Here is a 21,505-nt window from a genome sequence, read left to right on the forward strand (position 1 = left end):
ATACCTATGTATTACTCGAATTTTTTTATTTATTTTTTTTTTGTTTTATAAAATATATATTATAATATAGTACCTATACTTGGCCACATATACAATGCAATAATTTATTTTGTAATATTTATATTTAACACATTATTTTAATAATCAATCCCGTTTGTGTTGCTTTTAAACAAAACCGACGACGGTAGTCGTGTCAAACATGTTATTATGTTGTAATATATTATTATAGAAGGTGTTATTTATATCATACGCAAATTATTTAGATTCTACAATGGAGAATGCGTCATTAAAATAATATAATATATCATTATACTTGTGTATTATGCGAAAAACAAAATCTGAAAACCGTCGTACATGTCATAACGGTTATTGAGGCAATAAGTTACGTTAGATTGGTGTGAAAATATTACAAGCAAAACTGCACTTTTTTATACTTATGCCAAAATTGATTTTTGTAATAATACGATTAAGCTATCGATATTATTTCGATGTGTCGAATATGTATTTTTTTTTTTATTCATTATTAAAGCCAATGTCCTAACTCCAAAACCAGAATATAAATTACTAAATACTTATGATAATATTAAATCTTAAAAATATATTTCAGAAATTATTTACGTTTAATTATTTTTACAAGGTAATACACTAAAACGTGACGATACCAACAAGTTATTTTTAGTGTCAGATTAGTAGGTAGACGTAGATACTGCTAAGTGCTAACCAAGTTGCAAGTAAGACTAAATATTCTAATAAAAATTAGAATACAAATAGAAACATTGTATGTATGGAATAATAAGTACGTGAGTATTTAAATATAAGGGAAAAGTCCAGAGCTCGCCCTTGGTTCCAAAAAAATATGATGGTGTGATTAGTTATTAATTACTGAAAAAATGTCTGCATTTATATTTTACTTCATTATTAAGAGGTCATCGTACCCGCATGTGTTGATTCTATCTTACAATAACGTATAACATAGCAATTGATAAGAGCACCTAATTTATTTACTCTGTTATTTTTAATATTAAATGGAACTGACATATTGACACACTTTGATATATTATCAAATATTCAAATTTAAAGGAAAACATATTATCCCTGCATGATTAATGAACAAATTCAAAACGAATATAGCTTGCTACAAAATTAAAACATAAAAAAAAACTGGTTAAGTAACAGGTAAATTCATTTAAGTTTTAAAAATAACAAAATAAAATGGATTCTTGTAAAAGTAAAATTTGCTACATTATGATTTATGCATAAGCGTAACTAAGACTGAGACAACACTTTATTATTAAGATGGTAACAATAAACATATAAAAAAGTGTTTGAAGATCATTTTTATGAAAACGTAGATACTTATATACAATTAATGATTATGCAATGTTGACCATTGGATGGTAGGCAAGGAAAATTACAAATAAGTAATAATAACTGTATCTAACGAAATAACTTTTTTAGTAACGTTCATTTTATTTTATTTCAATTAACGCCATTATAACGAAATTACTTATAAAAGATAATTGCTATGCATCATGGCGTTATATATTCAACATTATTGAATGATGCATAAGGTATGACTGTGCCCATGAAAAAACCCGAGGAGAATTTCATTTAGAAAAACTTACATACATATTTTGTTCATTTTCATCTTATTTATTCTGAAAAAATGAGCTAACCATTTTTTTTTGTATTATTGGGTTTACAATGTGATGTCCATGGTTTAATTTTTGTCATCGCCTTTAGGAGTAGTAACAATGCTCCAATGACTTCCAACTTTTATGATGGCTTTTGATAGCGAATTGGTCTCTAATAGGTATTTTGGGGAGTCAAGATTAAAATATGTCTAATTATTTTTTTTATAAAATTAAAAAAAAAAACAAAATCAAGGAAAACCTGGAAGGTTCACAAAATTGGTTTTGCTTTTTAGCTTTAGGTACCTACTTTAAAAATGAATAAACGAAGATAATTTAATTTTTCACTAAATGTTTATAATAGCATTTACAAAATATAATATAATAATATTTTTAATATATTAGCTCTTTTTTTAATATTCATAGATATTTAAAACTTTTTCTGTTTTAGTTTTTTTTTTATTTATGTCTGTAAAATTTTAGTTTGTGTATAACAAACCTTGAAAATGTAATTCCTTGTTAGTTTTTATTATACTGTTATTAAAAAATATCGAAAAGGCAATTTCAATTTTTGTTGAAATAGTGTTAATAATTTTAAATTTGTATACAATTGGTTGAAATCACAAAATATGAAAATATTATTTTAAGTAAAGAAGTTATGATTTTTACAAAATATGTAAAACACCGAAGTGTTGACAATTTAATACAAGATTTCCCATAAAGTCGTAAGTTTTTTACAGTGGAAATTTTTACAAAAAAAGTTTTGCATAATGCCACATACATTATTTATAAGTATTCTATCTATATATCAACCTCCCTTAGTACCTTTTTAAGGAAGATTAAGCATTTCCACTGATCTAAGAGGCGATAACAGACATGACAATTTTTTAACAAAACACACAATATTAGTGCATATAGTGACGTCTTTGCTCTTTTTAAAATTTTAAATGTATGTTTTTATATGTTAAAAAAAGTAACGTAATTTTCAACACACTACTTTGAAAATATGAAAAGGTAACCTGCTAAAAATGATGTTAGGTAACGCGAGAGCAGTTTTAATAAATATATTTTAAGTAACAATTAACGTAATTTTATTACCCACTTTTTAAAAGTAATTTACCCTGCAACGCTGCAATTACGTTAATTAAGGCCCACGAGCTATAAATTATAATATAATAATGTTATTTTATGGTTTCAAAATCTTAGACAAGCTTTGAAAAAGAAGACATTTAGATTTCATAACAAACAAAAAACATTTAAAAAATGGGTAGGTAAGTTATGGTTTTTATATTAAAAGTTTATATTATATTATAACACTGTAATCAAAATATTATTTTAAGTAGATAAATAAAATATTATTTTTGTATATACTTAAACTGAGATAATTTTACATTTCGTGTAGGTAGGTACATCTGTACAATTTACCATATATTGTTTATATATATATTATAATATAAGTGGTTCAGATTTCCTGTACCGGTATCTGATCATCTTAGACATTGATATATTATTATGTACCCCTTATAAAGTATATAGAATGAGAAGTACATAACTTTTAGAAACTTAATTAAATACTAACAGCTTTTTAACACAATTTTATTGTACCTATATTATATTATGGGTACCCACCTGCCTAACCATAAAATATCGAATAAAAGAAAATCGGGGAAGTTGTGATTATGCTGAATAGTACCATTTGGTGGGTAGGTATCAAGTGTGTCAGTCAGGTCACTTTAATGGATGAGTTAAATTTGAATTCAATAATAAATCATTGCATAGACGAAAAATGATTTAAGTCACATAGTCAGCTTCTTATTTTTATTTCTGAGGATATTTTATAATTTAATTATATCGCAATATTATAAATAGGCAGGTAATACATTTTGCTAGCAGTGTAGGCAAACTACACTTTTTTTCCAAAAAACAGTACTTAGGTTATAGGTACATTATTAGGTATCATAAGGGTGTAATAGTGTGAATAAGATCGTGGATTAAATTAGTAACGTCTTTGTACTAATAAATTTGAATTCAATGTGATAAATCAGTTTAATATGTAGGTACTAAAACTTATTCTGAGATGAGACGTCCGTCAGCATATACTTCTAAATATATAATCTATATTGCTATTACCAACACCTTTTAGTACCTAACTAGATAATTTATATATTTATAAATATATAATAGTAATATGGTAAGTTATTTTTGCCAAACACAAATCGCATATATATTATCTAATAAATAATAATATTATTTCATATAAATAGCTATTATTAGCTAATAAGTTAATATCGATGTACAACGGTAAACTGGTGTGAATAGGTTAATGGTATAAATAATAGCTTTACAATATTCTAAATATTTTGAAAATTACATTGTGTATAGTGAATAATAATTTACGTGGTGGTGAAAAGTAGGTACAAAACGATGTAACAACGTAGACTGTACGTCTCGAAAGCACTTACCCAACACAAAAAATTAATAATAATAAATCCCACTGTGCAAAATATCATTGCTGGTATATCACCAAGAGATCACATTTTGAACTGCGAAGTTACAAAAAAGTTCTAGTTACATTTCTTAGATGTCCATAGGAATGCTAACGCCTGGTTGAGTGAAGTTACAACTGCGAAGTTATAATTTACCTTCAATAGGTCATCGCATATTAACTTCAATAGGAATTCGATGTGAGTATACATAACTTCACATGGGTGCATATTATGACTATTTTTAGTAACCTCTCCAAGAAGTTGTTCAATTACTTTTTTTAACATCTGAATGTTCCTCAGTTAATACTTCTCTGGGAAGTTTATTTTAAGTTACTTATATAATTGATAGTATGGGTATTAATAGGTACCTATAAATATATATAATGAAACCTCTAAATACCGGACATACTATAAGTATCTAAAATTTTGTCTGTTATTCAGAGTACTCAGTTTGTAGAATGTTTGAGGTTTATTCTCAAAAAAGCATTCACTATTTGGAAGTGTTTGTTAGGGGATGTTTCAGTTTCAATATAATATATTTACCAAAAAAAACAAATTATATTTATTCTAAAATACAACCTTTTTATTGTAGGAAATAAAAAAATTAGTAACAGTAGTTACAACACTTAAAAAATAAAAATCTTTATATAAAACAAAATAAAATAATGCTTTTGTATTCAATGTAATCTCACATAAATAAACTTAGATTATAATCATACAAAATTGTAATAATAATAAAAATACCTTTTAGTAATAACAATATGTAAATAATAATGAATAATTAAATAAGTTTATAAATTATATTAAATGTTTAGGCAAATGTGAAAAACCCTTTTTATTGTAGAAAATAAAAAAAAATAATAACAGAAGTTGATTAGAATAATAGAAAAACTTAAAATTGCCAACATTTTAAAAATCAAAATCTTTTTATAACACAAAACAAAATAATACTTTTGTATAAAATGTAATCTCACATAAATTAACTTATAATAATCATTCAAAATTGTCATTATAATAATAATTATACCTTTTAGTATTAATGAAATGTAAATAATAATAAATAAATAATAGTATTAAACAAGTTAATACATATTAATGTTCAGACGAATGTGAATGAATCATAGACATAACTATTGCTTTTTTTTCTAATATTTGTATAAAAAAACATTTATAAAGAATACAAGAAAAGGTTACATAAATAGGTTTTGATATACTTGATGTATCCACATAAAATAAACCTAAAACATTAGAAGGTAAAGGGTCATTATAAAAAGGTGATACGTTATTGAATTTACAAATATTCAATGTAATACTATTATATCTTAGACGGTTAAGATATTTTGTATTCTTGTTTCTTATTATTAATAAGGTAGCTGGTAAATTGAATTAACATTATTCTTAAATTTTAAGTGAGTCTGGAAAAATATTATATAATATACTTATGTAAAATTGGGCTGTTTTGGAAATAAATTACAACAAAATGACAAAAATAGTTATTTTGTCTGATAATTTGTAATTTCGTCTAAATTTGAACTTAAAATAACTATAAAAAAAGCTATGTTAATGTTTATTTTTAGATTTTTTGGTTATAGAATTAACTACTCAAGTAGAACATTGTTTTAAATTTTCAATTCTTAGCTATAGAAGTTGAACATTAAATACATTTTTAACTACAATATCATTTTTCAATTTTAAATTTAAAAGATTTTGTCAAAATTCGAACTTTAAGTGATTATAAAACAAAAACGTGACTATGTATTTTTAACATTTTTCAACTGATATTGTAACAACATATCAGAAGACTTGTATTAAATTGTCATGCTTACCCAATAAATACAATTTTATTAACATTGATAGAAAAAAATTAAAAATAATGAAAATTGAAAATGTCCGTCGACCGCTTAAAACGAGACAAAATATTTTGAACATTTTATCAAGTATATGAATTTTTATATTGATTGTATGGTGTGTAGAAAATGTCAACACAAACATTCAGTACAAATTTCATGTATCTGTGGTTATTTTTTTAAAGTTACTCTAAAAGTCTAAAATCAATTTTTTCGAAAACTGGTTTTGCGTAAAAAATCCCGATTTTCCTTATTTTTTGTTTGTTTTTCCTGTCGCTTTTGAAAAATATTGGGAATTTCAGATTTTGATCTCCTGAGTGCACCAACTAGATTGACTTTCCTACCAGAAAAGTTGCTGTTAAAGAAAATCGAAGCATTTTTACTGCCCTCAAACCGTGATGACAGACACAAAAAAAAAAACCACGTATCATTGTAAAATCAATACATTTATTGCTCAACTCAAAATTTAAAATATCAATAGACATAAAGAATATATTTCTAAGGCCATCTTCGATTATTCGCTTAGTATTGTTTTTCGTTACAATGATTTATTTTTGAATTACAATTTAACACTTACCTAATCATAAATTGTATGGTACACTTGATACCCTATACTACTACAACAGTAGAACGGCTTGCCTGGTTGTTTTTGTTAGCTTTTCCAGATAATTTTTTTAAATATCCACTGAGCGTTTTAACCAACGCCAGACCTAATTTAGTACCAGAAACCAACCTCGAAAATTGAAGATTGAAACATTTTTACCTCTTTAAATAATCGACACAACATTATTTTTTTTAAACACAATTTCATTGAATCTAATATACTACGTATGCTGGAAAATGCAAACTATACGACTTTACATCTTTCATTATGCTCATTATCTTGGTCATTTAACAGTATTGTACATAGATCACAGTTTATAATATGTGTCAATGTTTTCCATCTCAACCGCCTACATATAGGGCGTTTCATAAAACTTTGATGAAACAAAAATATATTATGTTAAAATTCTTATAACATTCTATTAACATTAGTAAATAATATAAAATATTATATATTTAACGGTATTGCAACTTATTTCGTAAAAACAACAATTACGGTTTTTCGAGTGGAGATATTCACTGAGATAAAGATTTTAAACCAAGAAATTGGAGAGGGAGTAATCTATTGAACAATGAGAATTTATTTTTATATTCCTGTTCGAGTTAGCTGTCACAGTGTGACTGCATCATTTGAAATAATCTGTGTCGTAATTCGCCGTTGTTTTGATACTACCTGGTGACCACTCCTTAAAATAATTCGAAAATATGTTTGACAGGAAAATTGGGTAATATATTTCGACCACAATAATAACCAGTCTATTCGTAAGATATCGAATAATAATATATTACATTATAATGTTTAGTCGGTTGAAAACTAATAGAAATTTTGGTTCAATTTATTCGAGAATATAGACCCAATATATTATTACGTAAAAGTTTTGTTATTTTAAATACCGTTGGCGTATGCTTGAAAAATTATTTTATTCGTGATTTCAAGTGTCATATGGAATCGAATGAAAATGCTATTATTAGCAGTAGACAATAGAGTCATCGGTAATTAATCAATATAGTAATAATCATAATAATAATACAATTAATAAACAATAATAATAATACAAATAATAATTAAGAAACAAAAGCTTGTATAGAAATTAAAAATGTTCTTAATTTTTTCCTTTATAATTTGCGATGTATAACTCGTGGATAATCCTATGATAATTTCAGAAAATCGGATAGTTTTGATAGTTGGATGAGTGTTTAGTGGAATTTAAATGAAAACTCATTGATATCTCCACCCAAATCTTAGAACCAATTGTTTGATCATATTAATAAGATGTGTAACAAAAAATATATCGAGTTCGATGATGGTAAGAATATCATACTCATTTCTTATTTTGAAATGAAAATATTTGCTGTCTTTTTTAGGATAAGAGAATGTTAAATGTCGTTAATATTAGGGATGTGTTTGATGTTAATATAAAACAAAAATTAGTATTGTAATTGTTGCAGATCATCCAAAATTCTTGTTAATTATGTAGATAACCTGTTTGCAGAAAAGCCAACAAAACAGACCACTAACGATAGTTTAAAAGTTAAAAGTTTACTTATAAGTTATTTTTTCATACATTTTAAATGAACTAGTTACTTTTAAGATGTGCTAATTAATTAATTTAACGGGTTAATTATTACACAATGAAACTTAAACTTAATGGGTACTTTTTTAATACAATTTAAAACAATAAAGTTTATCTTTGTATAATAAAATCGTATATTTAAATTGTATACAATTTTATTAACTGATTAAAATAATTACAATCTTTGATTCAATTATCAAAAATATTATATGTCAACTAACATATTGTATAATACTAAAAAATAAAAAAAAACGTAGTATTTTAATATTCAATTTTAAAGTAGATAATTGTATTCTGATTAAAATATTAAACTGTAACGAAAAATTCCATGCGAACTGTAAAATGCATTAACTCACTATAAAACACAAGATACCAAAGTAATAAATAATAGTTATAAATATTACATACAAATTAAATCATTAATGATATCATTTATTTTGGATTACTTTACACATATAATTATAAAAATGTAATGCGCTATAAGCATACAAATTTCAACTTTTTAAAACTGTTTGTCCATTAGATTTGAAAATCGTAATGCTTTATTGTAAATAATGGTTTATTTATTTGGTTCTTCCGGAGCCTATTGTATTATCGTAAAAATATGGAAATGTTACAAGTCTCAACGTCAAATAATCAAAAGATCAGGCAAAATAATCGTAAACAGAGACTGATGTCAAACATTTGGTCAAATCGTATATTTGATTTAATATAGAATTTAATAAACTCGTCCAAACTTTGAGCATTTTAAAAGGAAAAAAATAAATTCGATAAATTAAACAACAAAAAACAACCCATATGAGGTATATAACAAATTAAATAGGTACCTAAATACAATTAATATGATTTGATATTTGCATGTTTAAATAATAGAAAAAAATTAATATTAAACCAATTATGAAGACAAAAAGGTTATTATACTTTGTTTTGTAACTTGGTAAAATGTACTGAATACCTGTACCTACCTATACTAATTAACTTAGAAATTATTTTTATTGATATTGTAAATTTCCTGAAAGTTAATTATTTTATGCTTTTTAATTTTTTTAGTGCATTTTTTTAAATTTTCATTCTATTTTTATTCATTTCATATTTGAAAGAGTTAATTTATGTTTTATATTTTATATTTTATATTTTATATTTTAGTAGTTTAAAAATAAAGATGAAATAGTAATACATTTAATAAATGAACTAAAAGTTGCTATTTGGTGTTTTTTTTTAGTATAATATTTAAATACCTACAGTTTGATATTACTTGATATTACTGAAATTAGTAGGATATAATAATTAATACAATTACTAAGAATATTTTGTTAATCCAAGTATAAAGTAATAAAAGACCAATATTTTACACATTCATCCTGAAAACTTGTCAATTGATTTAATTTCTTCAGCTGTAATATAGGGACTTCGAACAACTCAGTGTATAATTTAAAAGTAAATTAAACACTATTAAGACATTCAAACGTTTTTGAAAAATTTATATAGACCACACTATATAGTTTTGAAATGTCTTGATGAATAAAAAAATGTTTTTATAACAAAAGAGGCGATTCTCTAATGTGAGTTGTAGAGGAGAAGGAGCTCTTATATCCAAAATAAAATATAGTATACTCTATCAACGCTGCAGCAATAACTTTGTTCAATTTTCGCCAGCAATTTTGTGACTTCTGGACTGTAAATTCATTTGCATGCAATATGTATATTATACTCATATGTTTACAGTTTGGATTATAATAATGAACAATATTATCGGTACTCACTAGTAACAAATAATAATACTATAATATAAACAATAAACATAAATTAGATAAAATAACAATTTAACATCTACGGTGCATGTTATGTTGTAACGTATTAAAGTTGTTTTTTTTTTAGCTTTAAATTAAAAAAAAAAAATTAATAAATTGAACAACTACTACAGCTTGATGTTTACAAAATAACTTAATTAAATAAAATTAAACAAAAATAATAATTAGGATTGTAATAAAGTAGTGTTACAAGTGCATATGGATCGAAGACCCATTAATGTACAAGTCATAGATAACGTATTATAGAGCTAAACTATACTATTCGAGATATAGATACAACATGTTATTATCATTTATCACCATAATACTACTATAATAATTATACCCACTGCAAAATCAAAAACGAAAATGTGCTTGTAAACACACACAAATAACGAATGCCGATCTATTGCTATAACATAGGCATAATGCGTTTAGTATAGTTGCAGTTTTCTGAGGCAACTCTACCTGTACACAATTTCGTTTCCGTTCGAAACATAATGCGGTGTAGCATAAAGGTGATATTTCACGGTTCGTTCGACTGCGTAATATAGTCAAAACGGCTAAAGGTACGACCAGTGACCACTGCCGCGTTAAAAGACGATGAAACTATACCTGTGCGTGTGTGTGTGTGTGTGTGTGTGTGTGTGTGTGTGTGTGTGTGTGTGTGTGTGTGTGTGTGTGCCACAATCAGTTTACATATACACACATTAGATACACACGTCAAACCGACTAGCTCTATGTATAAGAATAATATAGGTAATAATATATTGCAATATTATGGGGCTATATACTTCCAATAATACAGCAGCTGTGTACCGTTATTTCTACACTTTGTTATTTACGCTTTATTCTAAAATATCTATACATCCTTAGTGTAGGCAATTTATATATTTAGCATTAATGTCGTATAGTGGTGTAGTGCATTATATATCCCTTTGAAAAAAAAAAACAAATAAACAGGTCATAAAATGTTTATAACACGTAGGTATGGAAAGTAAATCGTATATTGCACAGTAATTGATTTAAAATTTAATTTTACGAACAAAAAATCAGTTTCAATCATTTTTGCAGACATAAACCATTAGCCATCGCTTTGAAAATGCACCTACGGTACATTTTTAAATTACTAACGGAGATAAAATTTCTCAATGATTTCACCATGTTATACATTTACAACATTGCAGGTATTCAATATGGACTACTAATTAATGGTTAAATTGGAAAACATCGTGTATGCATATATTTGTATGTCTTATAATTTCAGTGAGATATCATTCTTAGGGGAGTAGGAAGGTGTTGTATAGTTTTCCAATAACTATTTATTATTATTCATCGGTAATTTTCAACAGTTAACTTATACATATGCATCAATAATAATTATATTATTGTGTATTACCTACTGTTAACTATATTATAAAGTAAGTGAAAACTTTATGACAGTGATTTGATGGTGTTCTGAATATTTCATATTTTCATACATTTATTTGTATTTACTTTAACCTAACATAACACTTCTCAAACACATAATTTCTATGACTATTTATTCTCGGATTAGCATAACTAAAATAAGATATCGAAGGCTTAGCGCCCCTCAAATATAGATTTAGCTTTTCCTTAAATTATTTTTTTTTAAGTTTTAAAGATTGGCTGTGAATTTGTATTATGTAATATTATCTAATGTTTATTATTATTTATTATATCATTGCCGATTACTTTTTTTTGTCAAGACAAATGTGTTCCAAGAGAAGTTTTACAATTTTATAATCATAATTATTAATGGGAGTGATAAATCCAACTCAATTAGCAGTCAGGACATTTTAAACAAATTTTGTAACAACAGAGCACGAAACAAAATTTATCATTGGTAGATACATACCTATATTAAATTATTTCATACAAACAAAATTATTATTAATGCTAATTATTATAGTTTGTTCAAACAATTTTTTTTCATTCGCTCTTTGTGTCTTTAATTGTATTTGTTAAAACGAAGGGTTGAGTAAAAACCCCTGTGGATTTGGTTGTATATTAATTTTTTTATCGGGACTATTATTATAGCCCTCCTAGAATTTTTACCCTAGTTGCACACTGTATAGTTCTCAGATTATGAACATGGAGTACCCTGAATAGTATAATAATAATTTTGGATACTTACTCAAATCAATATAATTTCTTTTTATTTATTTTATTACATACAATTATATTTATAAGTTGTATAAATACTTTATTTGACCATACAACACCAACATACGACTACAAATATTTGTAAAATAGCAATTTTATCTTTTGATTGGGTATAAAATATAAATACCAATGTATTTATTTCTTTTTATTGTAAAATTGATAAAAAATTGTAATAATACACCATATAAATTTCAAATATTTATCAATTATAAAGATGGTTTTAAGAAATTAGGCTACGTCTATTCAATAATTGTATTTGTATAATTGTATCGATTTTTAACATATTTATGATGTAAACCAAAAGAAATCAATTATAATACATTTAACGACAAATAAAACTTTTGCAAAGTAAAATTAAACTCCTAGACACTAAATGTATATTTAATTACATTGAAATGTAAAATGTATGTTTTTAATATTGCATACTATAATTTATAATATAATATTATATGTATATTAAACATAGGTCTTTATTTGTATCCTAAACTATGTCTTTATTGTTAAACACAAAAAATAAATACGAGCTTGAGTAAATGTTCATAGTTAATATATATTAAACATTAAATTAATGAAAATAGGTTGGTTATTTAATCTTTTTAAGTTGTGACATTTATCATTTGAATTCATTTCATAAAGATTATGTAATATTACTGACAAACGAAGTACTTCATGTGAAATTGTTGTATAATTTATTGTGCAAATGTCATTCAATATTTTAAATATTATTATTAAATAGGTACCTACCTTATATTAGTTTTTAAATATATATTCAATTTGAATTGTTCTTAATAAACGTGCCTTATTATTATTGTTTATAAGTTTCATTTTTTTTTATAAATATTTTAGAACTTTTGTAGTTATTACATAACAATAAAACAAATATTATGAATTTGAATAAATAAGTATGTTATTATTCTATTATATCATTTTAATACAATTATTATTATTATTGTTGTTATTATTATTATTATTATTATTATTATTATTATTATTATTATTATTATTATTTTCGTTGTTGTAGTAATATAATAGAACATCATTGTCATTTCATATTATTTTCCGCCACCTAGTTCAATTACAATAGGGTGATTGTAACGATCAGATTAAAGGTAGTGGGCAAATGGTGGGGTCGGTCTAGGATTGTTAGTGGTAATATAAAAACGGACAACAACAAGGAATAAGTACCATAACACGAACTCTACGACCAGTTTCACTTGATTATTTTTCATATTAAAAAACTGTTTAACATATTATAATTTTGATTTCAGTATAAATAATTTTGTTGTACCTATACAGTTTAAACAAAGTAGTTTCGGCAACATTTAAAAAAAGCATATCTACTAAATCACAATCTCCACAATATTATAGTATTGTATATGATGAAGATGAATATTGTAAGTTATAAAAGTTACTAATTAAACTAAACTTATTTTAATTTTAATGATACTGTAGACTGTAGAGTGTAGACTATTGATATTTGATGTACTCAACCTACTATGGTGGTATACTTATTACATACAGAATAGTTTTATACAATAAAATAATCTCTAATATTTTTAATTAATATAGGTTTAAACTGTAGTATATTACTTATTTCTACTGTACATGTTACCTAATCAAATTATTTGTATCCGATCCCGACATAATGTCAGTAGATAAGGATTTTGATCCTCATCATATTTTCACTGGGTGTATCAACTAAAAACATACTTCGAATAAAATTTCAATATCCTTTAATAGAATAATAATTTGATCTCAACAAACAATAATTGTAATAATAAGTATTAGAAATTGATGTAAAAAATATAAGTCATCAGTTAATTAAAAGGAATATTTAACTATAGAAAGTAGAAATTTTACAAAAGACTATTTTTATTTGTTGGTTTTATAGATAGGTGTTTACTTTAGTCATAAATATTAAAACATTTTTAAAACAATAATGTAGTTATTTATTAAAGTATAAATTCTATTAAAATAGTTCAAAATTTACGAGGTAAAATAATTTAATGGAGAACAAAATTTTCATTGTAATTTTTTATAAGTTCATGTAATATAGATAGTAATAGAATAGATGATAATAAAAGGACGATTGTAAAGATGCAGAATTAGATAACATCGTAAACGGCGATTCTCAAATCTTTTTCACATAGGTACCTAATTACATAAAATATTTTTGCTCTATTATAGATGTAGGTAGTTAGTCGAAACATCTATGTACACAACACACGTGCCACCTTCTAAAGTTAAATATATTTTAATTATTTTCTTAAATATGTACCGAAATATAATATTAACTAGTAACTACCTTGTGCTTACTAAATAATATTCTTTCGCTAGTCATAGATTATACTATTTTGTCACCATTAAAATAGTAATGTTTCGTCATAAAATATTAAATGACATCATTTTTGAACATGCACCTATTATAGCATGTAGCAAGTAGCAACCCGCTGGATTCTTCGGTGTAAAGCAGTATTATATTTATATGGCCCGGCGGTGTTTGCTAATCGTAACTGTAAGATTTAATGATTTAAATAAGTACATTTATTAGACTGTACAATTGATTACATAAGTACAATATTATATATTGTTATAACTATTCTGCACCGATATATTCGACACACGCAAAATGCATGTAAATGAAATATTATTTTCTGTCTATTGGAAAACTACCGTGGCTTTGTATAATATTGTACAATAATACAATAAATGTATATAGGTAGCATAATATTATTATTATTATTATTATTGTCGTTGTTATAAACCACGACAACCACTGCCGCAATGTCGTTGCGCAAATTGTAACCGCCATCGCCACAAATACGCGCGCACGGTTCACTACACTTCTTTATTCGTACCTATATATAATATATTTTGCACCATTATCGTTATATTATTTCTACATACATGTGATAGTATTGCATTATGACTTTGTATTACGACAGTATATTTAGGTCTTAGATACTTGAGTTTAATCCGGAAAATACGTTTAATGATTATTTTTTTTTTATACAACCATAACAGCTCTCGCTACTGCAGGTTTGACTATATGAAACCACCTTCAATACAATCTAAGAATACAATTGATATTAATTATATGTATAGAACTATAGATTTTTCACAATATCTTTAAATGGTATATCGGTACACCAATGAATATAGGCAAACCTAGACCAAGCAATCCACATTAAGGTCGAACACCTGTCAGGGATAGATTTAGGGGGGAAGACGGGTCAAGCTCCCCCTCCCAACAAACACACAAATATACTCAATTCCACATTGTTTTTAAAGAAATTATGTACAGATTATTAAATTAATTTAAGAAATGTACATTGTCTGTGAGTGTAGCTGAATTCATCCCCGATTCCTGTATATAATTCATACAGGGTCTCGGTAGGTGGGTGGGTGCGTATTATATAATAATACATACCTACATAATATTAACATTTAATTGAAATCGTTTTGATGTGATACCTAGAAATAGGAATTACGGGTTATTGATGAATTTGTCGGATTATATAATATATAATAGTACGCATATTATATTAAATAATATAGGAGCAGAGGGGCCCGGCGATGTCGATAAGTTTGCAGCTTTTGGTCATCGGGATTTTCGTGACGGCGTGTGCGGCGTACAGCGGGGACGAAGGATCCGCGGATTATTTCCGCGGTCATGACCCGCGGGGCGGAGACGGTAAACAGTTGCCGGTGATACTGATGCACAAACAAGCGCTGCAGGAGGACGGCGGGTTTCAGTACGCTTTCGCGGCCGACAACGGTCTTCGGCAAGGCGAATCGATCCGACCAGACGGAAGCCGGACCGGAGCTTACTCGTACACGGACCCCGACGGTAAAGAAATCTCCGTCAAGTATACAGCTGGAAAAGACGGTTTCCGCATAATACAGGGCGACCATGTGCCCAAAGCCCCCGTGTCCGTGGTACCATTACAACAGCAATCGTCGGCGCCAGCTTACGTTCCATCGCCGCCTTCCGGCCGTTCATTGGCTAAGAACAGGTATACTCTTCGTCTCGATATATCATAATATAAATAACAATAATATTATATAGCATTGTACCTAATAATATGTGAGTGTGTAAAATATGCGCATACGTACCGCAATCGTTTATTCGTTTGCGGTATGCTTCTGAAGTGGTGCACTGAAGAGGAGGTGGACTACATACGGGATCAGACCCTCACCCCCGTCCCCGTGGAACGAGGCGAATTTCAGATTTATCAAAAATAAGAATTTTGATTTTTTTTTCAATTACATTTTTTTACTGACAGGATAGTAGTTGTAGTAAATTTAATGTGGTTTAAATTCTATGACAGTAATGTTATAACAATTGTTAGAAATATTGTTCTGATTTTTGACCCTGTAATAATTACATGCTAATTGCTGATTGTAATTGGTCATTATACTCTGATATAAACCTATAACATATTTTTTTCAATATTATAATTATAGACTTGTAGTTCTTGGACCTCCCTTTAAAAAATAGCGGTTGCGCCACCATTGGTATGCCGCTGCATGACAGTCGAATAAAATTTGGCTGACTGCTAAATACCTAGTCCTATAGTGACGGTCGTCATAGATTTACCGACTACCGCATGTACGCATTTCACTAAATGTTCACTCGGGAATGCTTATGAAGACATTTTAGTATATATTTTGAACTGGATTAGTTTTCTTAAACGGCCCTTTAACTACAACACTGTCTTTGTCATATTATGTTGTATTTTTTACGAACTGGTCACCTGGTCGATTAAGATTTTTTCAGATCTAACAAATTATGTTATCTTTTGATCTTCTGTAAGTTTAAGAAACAATTATCCATTGATAAATTTCATTCGAAATTCGTGATTTGATAAAACACAAATAGAACGAAATAATATAAAAATGTATATCAAATACAACATATATTATAGTAGTACATTTAACATGACATGCAAATGGATAACTCAGCCAAAAACCTTAATTTAGTGGGTATAATTATTAAATATATCTAAGTTTGGTAGTTTTAGTAAATTGCAACAATAAAAATTAACATTACATATGTGTGTCAATTACTACAATTTTCATTTATTATATACTTTTTGAATTTATATTATTTGAATATTATATTATATTTTAGTAAATAACTGGTAACTGCTGAGTATCTAGGTACGAATACATTAGCCACATGTTTTAATGTCGTATACTTGTATCAGGTTCAAATATAAGTTCTATTCACATATAATAGTAAGTACTTTAAACAGTACAATTTTGTGCTCGCTGTCAGTTAAATTTTAAGACAATTGATTATCACTGATACATTAAATTGTTTTCATCAGTATAATACAATACTATATAATAATAATACATAATTCAATACATAAATAATGTATTTTTTATATATTTATTTATTTTTCCCGATAAATTAATATAGTGTTACTCAACAATTATTATTAATTTTAAATTCTTCTAATGGTTGCACAATTCTAACTTGAGGCTTGCACAAAAAAAAATGTAATACTTATCCAATCACATTTTAATATCAATCTAAATTCATCAAGAGCAATTCGTTCAACTTCATTCGCTGTTTATAAACACTTTTTTTTTTAGTTAAAGTTAAATTTCTATTTTTATTTTATATTAACTATAATATTACCTAACTTTTATAGTTATATATCATACTTGTTTTACTTTTTCGTATACCTATACGTTACATTAATATATACTGTTATTATACTCTAAAAATTAAATTAAGTAGGTATATTTACAATTTAATTTAACATCTATAACATACAATTATAAACATCGTTTAGTCTATCATGCAATATTTTTGTTGATTATACTTTGCAGATTGTTTGGTGCCCCCGGTGGACCTGGTTCTCAATTTAGCAGAGGCGATTTCAATAACGCAGGTAGATTTGATCACAATAGTGGAGAAGCTTTTGGTGCACCATCGCCATATAAATCAAAATATTCGAAGCCTCAGCAACACTACAGAGTGCGCGAAGACAATAGTGCCGAATTAGCGGCTAGGTATGATGACGACGGGTCTTCTGCATTCGACGGTGCCGGAGATTATAGCAGTCACAGCCCGTTCCGGGCACCTTCGTCACCGGTACATGCAGCCTACAGTGGTGCCAGTGATAACTCCCAAAAAGATGATGGCAGTTTCAATAGCAACGAGCGACAACCGCATTCGTTCGGTAGTGGTTATGCATTCGAATTTGGCGGTGGTAACAATAACGGTGGAGCATCACCAGAATACTAAACACATTGTATTTTCGTGTTCCTCTCGAACTTTGGTTGGTAATTCATGTATAACCATAGTTTCAGCAGTAATTTTAAAAATAATTGTTTTGTTGATAATTATTTATATTCTGTAGGAGATTGTTATAAGATATATTGTGTATATAGGTATAATATATAATATATATACATACAATATACATCGTATATCGTGATTATCTTTTAATCTTTAAGTTTTATAATTATTATGTATAAGTATAATGTATATGAATGATGATACTATAATTATAAGTATTTTTTGTTACGTTTTTAATAAAAATTATAATATAATTAACAAGGTTTATAATTTATGTTATATTTATCAAAAATGCAATGATTTTACAACAAATACATTTAATAAGCATATTATAGACAATAATTATAACTATTTAATAATACATACATTTTTCACTCTATAATCGAACTAAAATATTTCTGCTATAAATTAGAATTGCGGATCCATTTTGTCTTTTATTATAATTTTCTGTATTGATATTATTTTTTACCATAGCTGCCAATCACAGATACCGATACTCCATAATTAATAATTATTTGTAATAATTTTGGGTTTTCTCTTTCTCTGTTAATATAATATGTGACCACTGCCGCATTTATAAAAAACGATTAATCAACCAGTAATCGGTATACAACACATATATGGTAAAATTATTACGTGTCTGTCCATCTATCTGTCTATATTGGGGCCACGACGGTGGTAATAAATAATATTTTTACTGGGTTTTCCACTGGAGGGGAATGTCATTTTTTAAAATTGTTTTTTTAACGTACCACTCACTCCCATCCTTTTTCCAATCGAAAAAAAATGTCCTAATGATATAATAGCAATAATAATATATGGCAACTAACTAAAATAATGCTACTATATTTCGGAAAAAAAAACATAATATTTTGGAGTTAAATTTTATTGTAATATTTTTAGTTAAAATAAATAACTCATATAATAAATATCATAGAATAAATAACAAGAGAAACAATTTTAGTATTGAAAAAAAAAAATATATAACTTTCCATGTTATTGAATTAAAACATTTAATACATAGGTACTTATTAACAATAATTATTTTTAAGTTCTAGTTGAAAATATACCGATTCGAAGTTTAAATCAGTTTGAAGAACTTGTATATTAATAATTGAATTTTAAATTCTTCAAATAAAAAAGTATAAAGTATTTAAAAATATTATTTTAGATTTGAAAATAATACATTAGTTTCGTTTTTTTGTATCAAATAAGAATATGACTTATGGGTAATGGGTACCTACATAAATTATATTGTTACAATGATAGAACTTATATATAGTGGACTTAACGTATAGTATTATAGTAATACCGTCAACCGACTAGTGTTTTGTATATATATTATATATATATAACGAGCATTTACGTTGTTTTCTTAATATTAATTGAAAACCATATAAAAGACGTCTTATTTATTCGTAGGTCGTCGCAACGTGTCAACGTCATTACAGTCAATATATAGGTAGGTACTATAATTTTGGTTGGTTATTAGTAAAAATGTATGTATTATACAATATTATGAAGTATGAAAATCAATAGTGTTAAATATTGTAACTATCGTCGTCATGTCGAACACAAATGATGATAAAACAATATGCAGGTAACTTAATTTTAATACGATTTTACAGATCTGTTCCATAATAATAGTATGTTCGGATAATTACATCAAAATAGGAAAAATGTACTAAAATAAGTTAGATTCTCCGATGGATTTCCTACTTGATATTTTTTTTTTTACTCGATCCAACCTGGATTTAATAACTTAATAATCTCCACTTACGTTGTACCCACAATTTAGTTACTATATATCAACTATAGTTAGGGTCTATAACTTAATTATATCCGGATGTATTTCATTAAAAGGTTATAAAGTTTCATTTTATGCACATAAAGGAACTAATTTAAAATAGGTAAAACTAGTACTACTACTTTATTATAATACGCATAATATAATTTATAATAATATATTATACATATAACATGTTATTATACAGTTAAAACATTCTTAATTTATTAATATCAAAAATAATCTAGATAATATTATATTGAATACATATTTGTGCTGAAAATGCAAGACGGCTGTGTGTGAGTGATACTGTGGTGGTCAGAGATAGAATCGCAACAAGGTGGATTTCACTGTTCGATAAGCCATCACATATAATATATAGGTACTGAAGAGGGCAGCGACGAATAATTAATTAATTAATAAATTAGTATTGTAGAGCACACATTTCCCTCTCAACACTGTCATTGGCACCGTGTCTTCGGTAAGTGTATTGTCTGATGACTGGCGACTGATGACTGGTAAGTGAATGTGTGAGTGCTCTCTTTGATTTAGAAAAGCATATAGTACGAACAAGACAAATATTTTTATTAAAAAATATATTGTAGTCAACACTCGTCACGCGATATTCATTATAACGTATATTATAATATTATGGGCACACCGCACTCGTACTACAGTGCAGCGTATATTGTATAGTAATAATAATAATAATAATAATAATAATAATAATATACCTTCCAGTTATACCTACCTGTCTATAATATACATATTATAGTCATACCGTCACACATCACAATGAGTAATAGTACCTATATAATATAATAATATTATCATCGTCCATATCTAAGCGTCTGTTTCCCTCGTAAAATCGAAACATCGAAATATTTTATCGTAACAGTTATTATATTATTATTTTATCATCGTAATATTATAACACTGCAGCGTTGTTTTTTTACACGCACGAAGATGTGTACATATACACTCACACACGCGTGCATGTATATATAGCTAGATACCTATATACATATATATGCGTGTGTGAGTGTGTATATGTATATACATATATATATAAATAATAATTTATTATATATTATAATATGTATTATGTACCGTGTAGTGTAAAATACTGACGATGTGGCGGCGGCGGGTGTGTTGCGCGCGCCGTATACATGCGCCGACGTAATTATAATTATTGTATCGTCTCTGCCGTCGTCGTCGTCGCCGCCGCCGCCACCACCGCCGCCACCGCCGTCGCCGCCGTCATCGGGGTTGTGTGGTAGTAGCA

General features: G+C 26.9%; 1 protein-coding gene across 1 annotated transcript; it reads left to right on the forward strand.

The window, feature by feature from the left end:
* The first annotated feature begins 13,301 nt into the window (after positions 1–13,301).
* Positions 13,302–18,524, forward strand: LOC111028858. The gene is made up of 3 exons (XM_022307628.1): positions 13,302–13,512; positions 15,677–16,134; positions 17,963–18,524. The coding sequence occupies exons 1-3, from the start codon at positions 13,495–13,497 to the stop codon at positions 18,378–18,380; spliced, it is 894 nt and encodes a 297-aa protein (XP_022163320.1). The 5' UTR covers positions 13,302–13,494; the 3' UTR covers positions 18,381–18,524.
* The last annotated feature ends 2,981 nt before the right edge of the window (positions 18,525–21,505 follow it).

The sequence above is a fragment of the Myzus persicae genome, unplaced genomic scaffold, assembly GCF_001856785.1.
Source record: "Myzus persicae strain clone G006 unplaced genomic scaffold, MPER_G0061.0, whole genome shotgun sequence".
Taxonomy (NCBI): Eukaryota; Metazoa; Arthropoda; class Insecta; order Hemiptera; family Aphididae; genus Myzus; species Myzus persicae.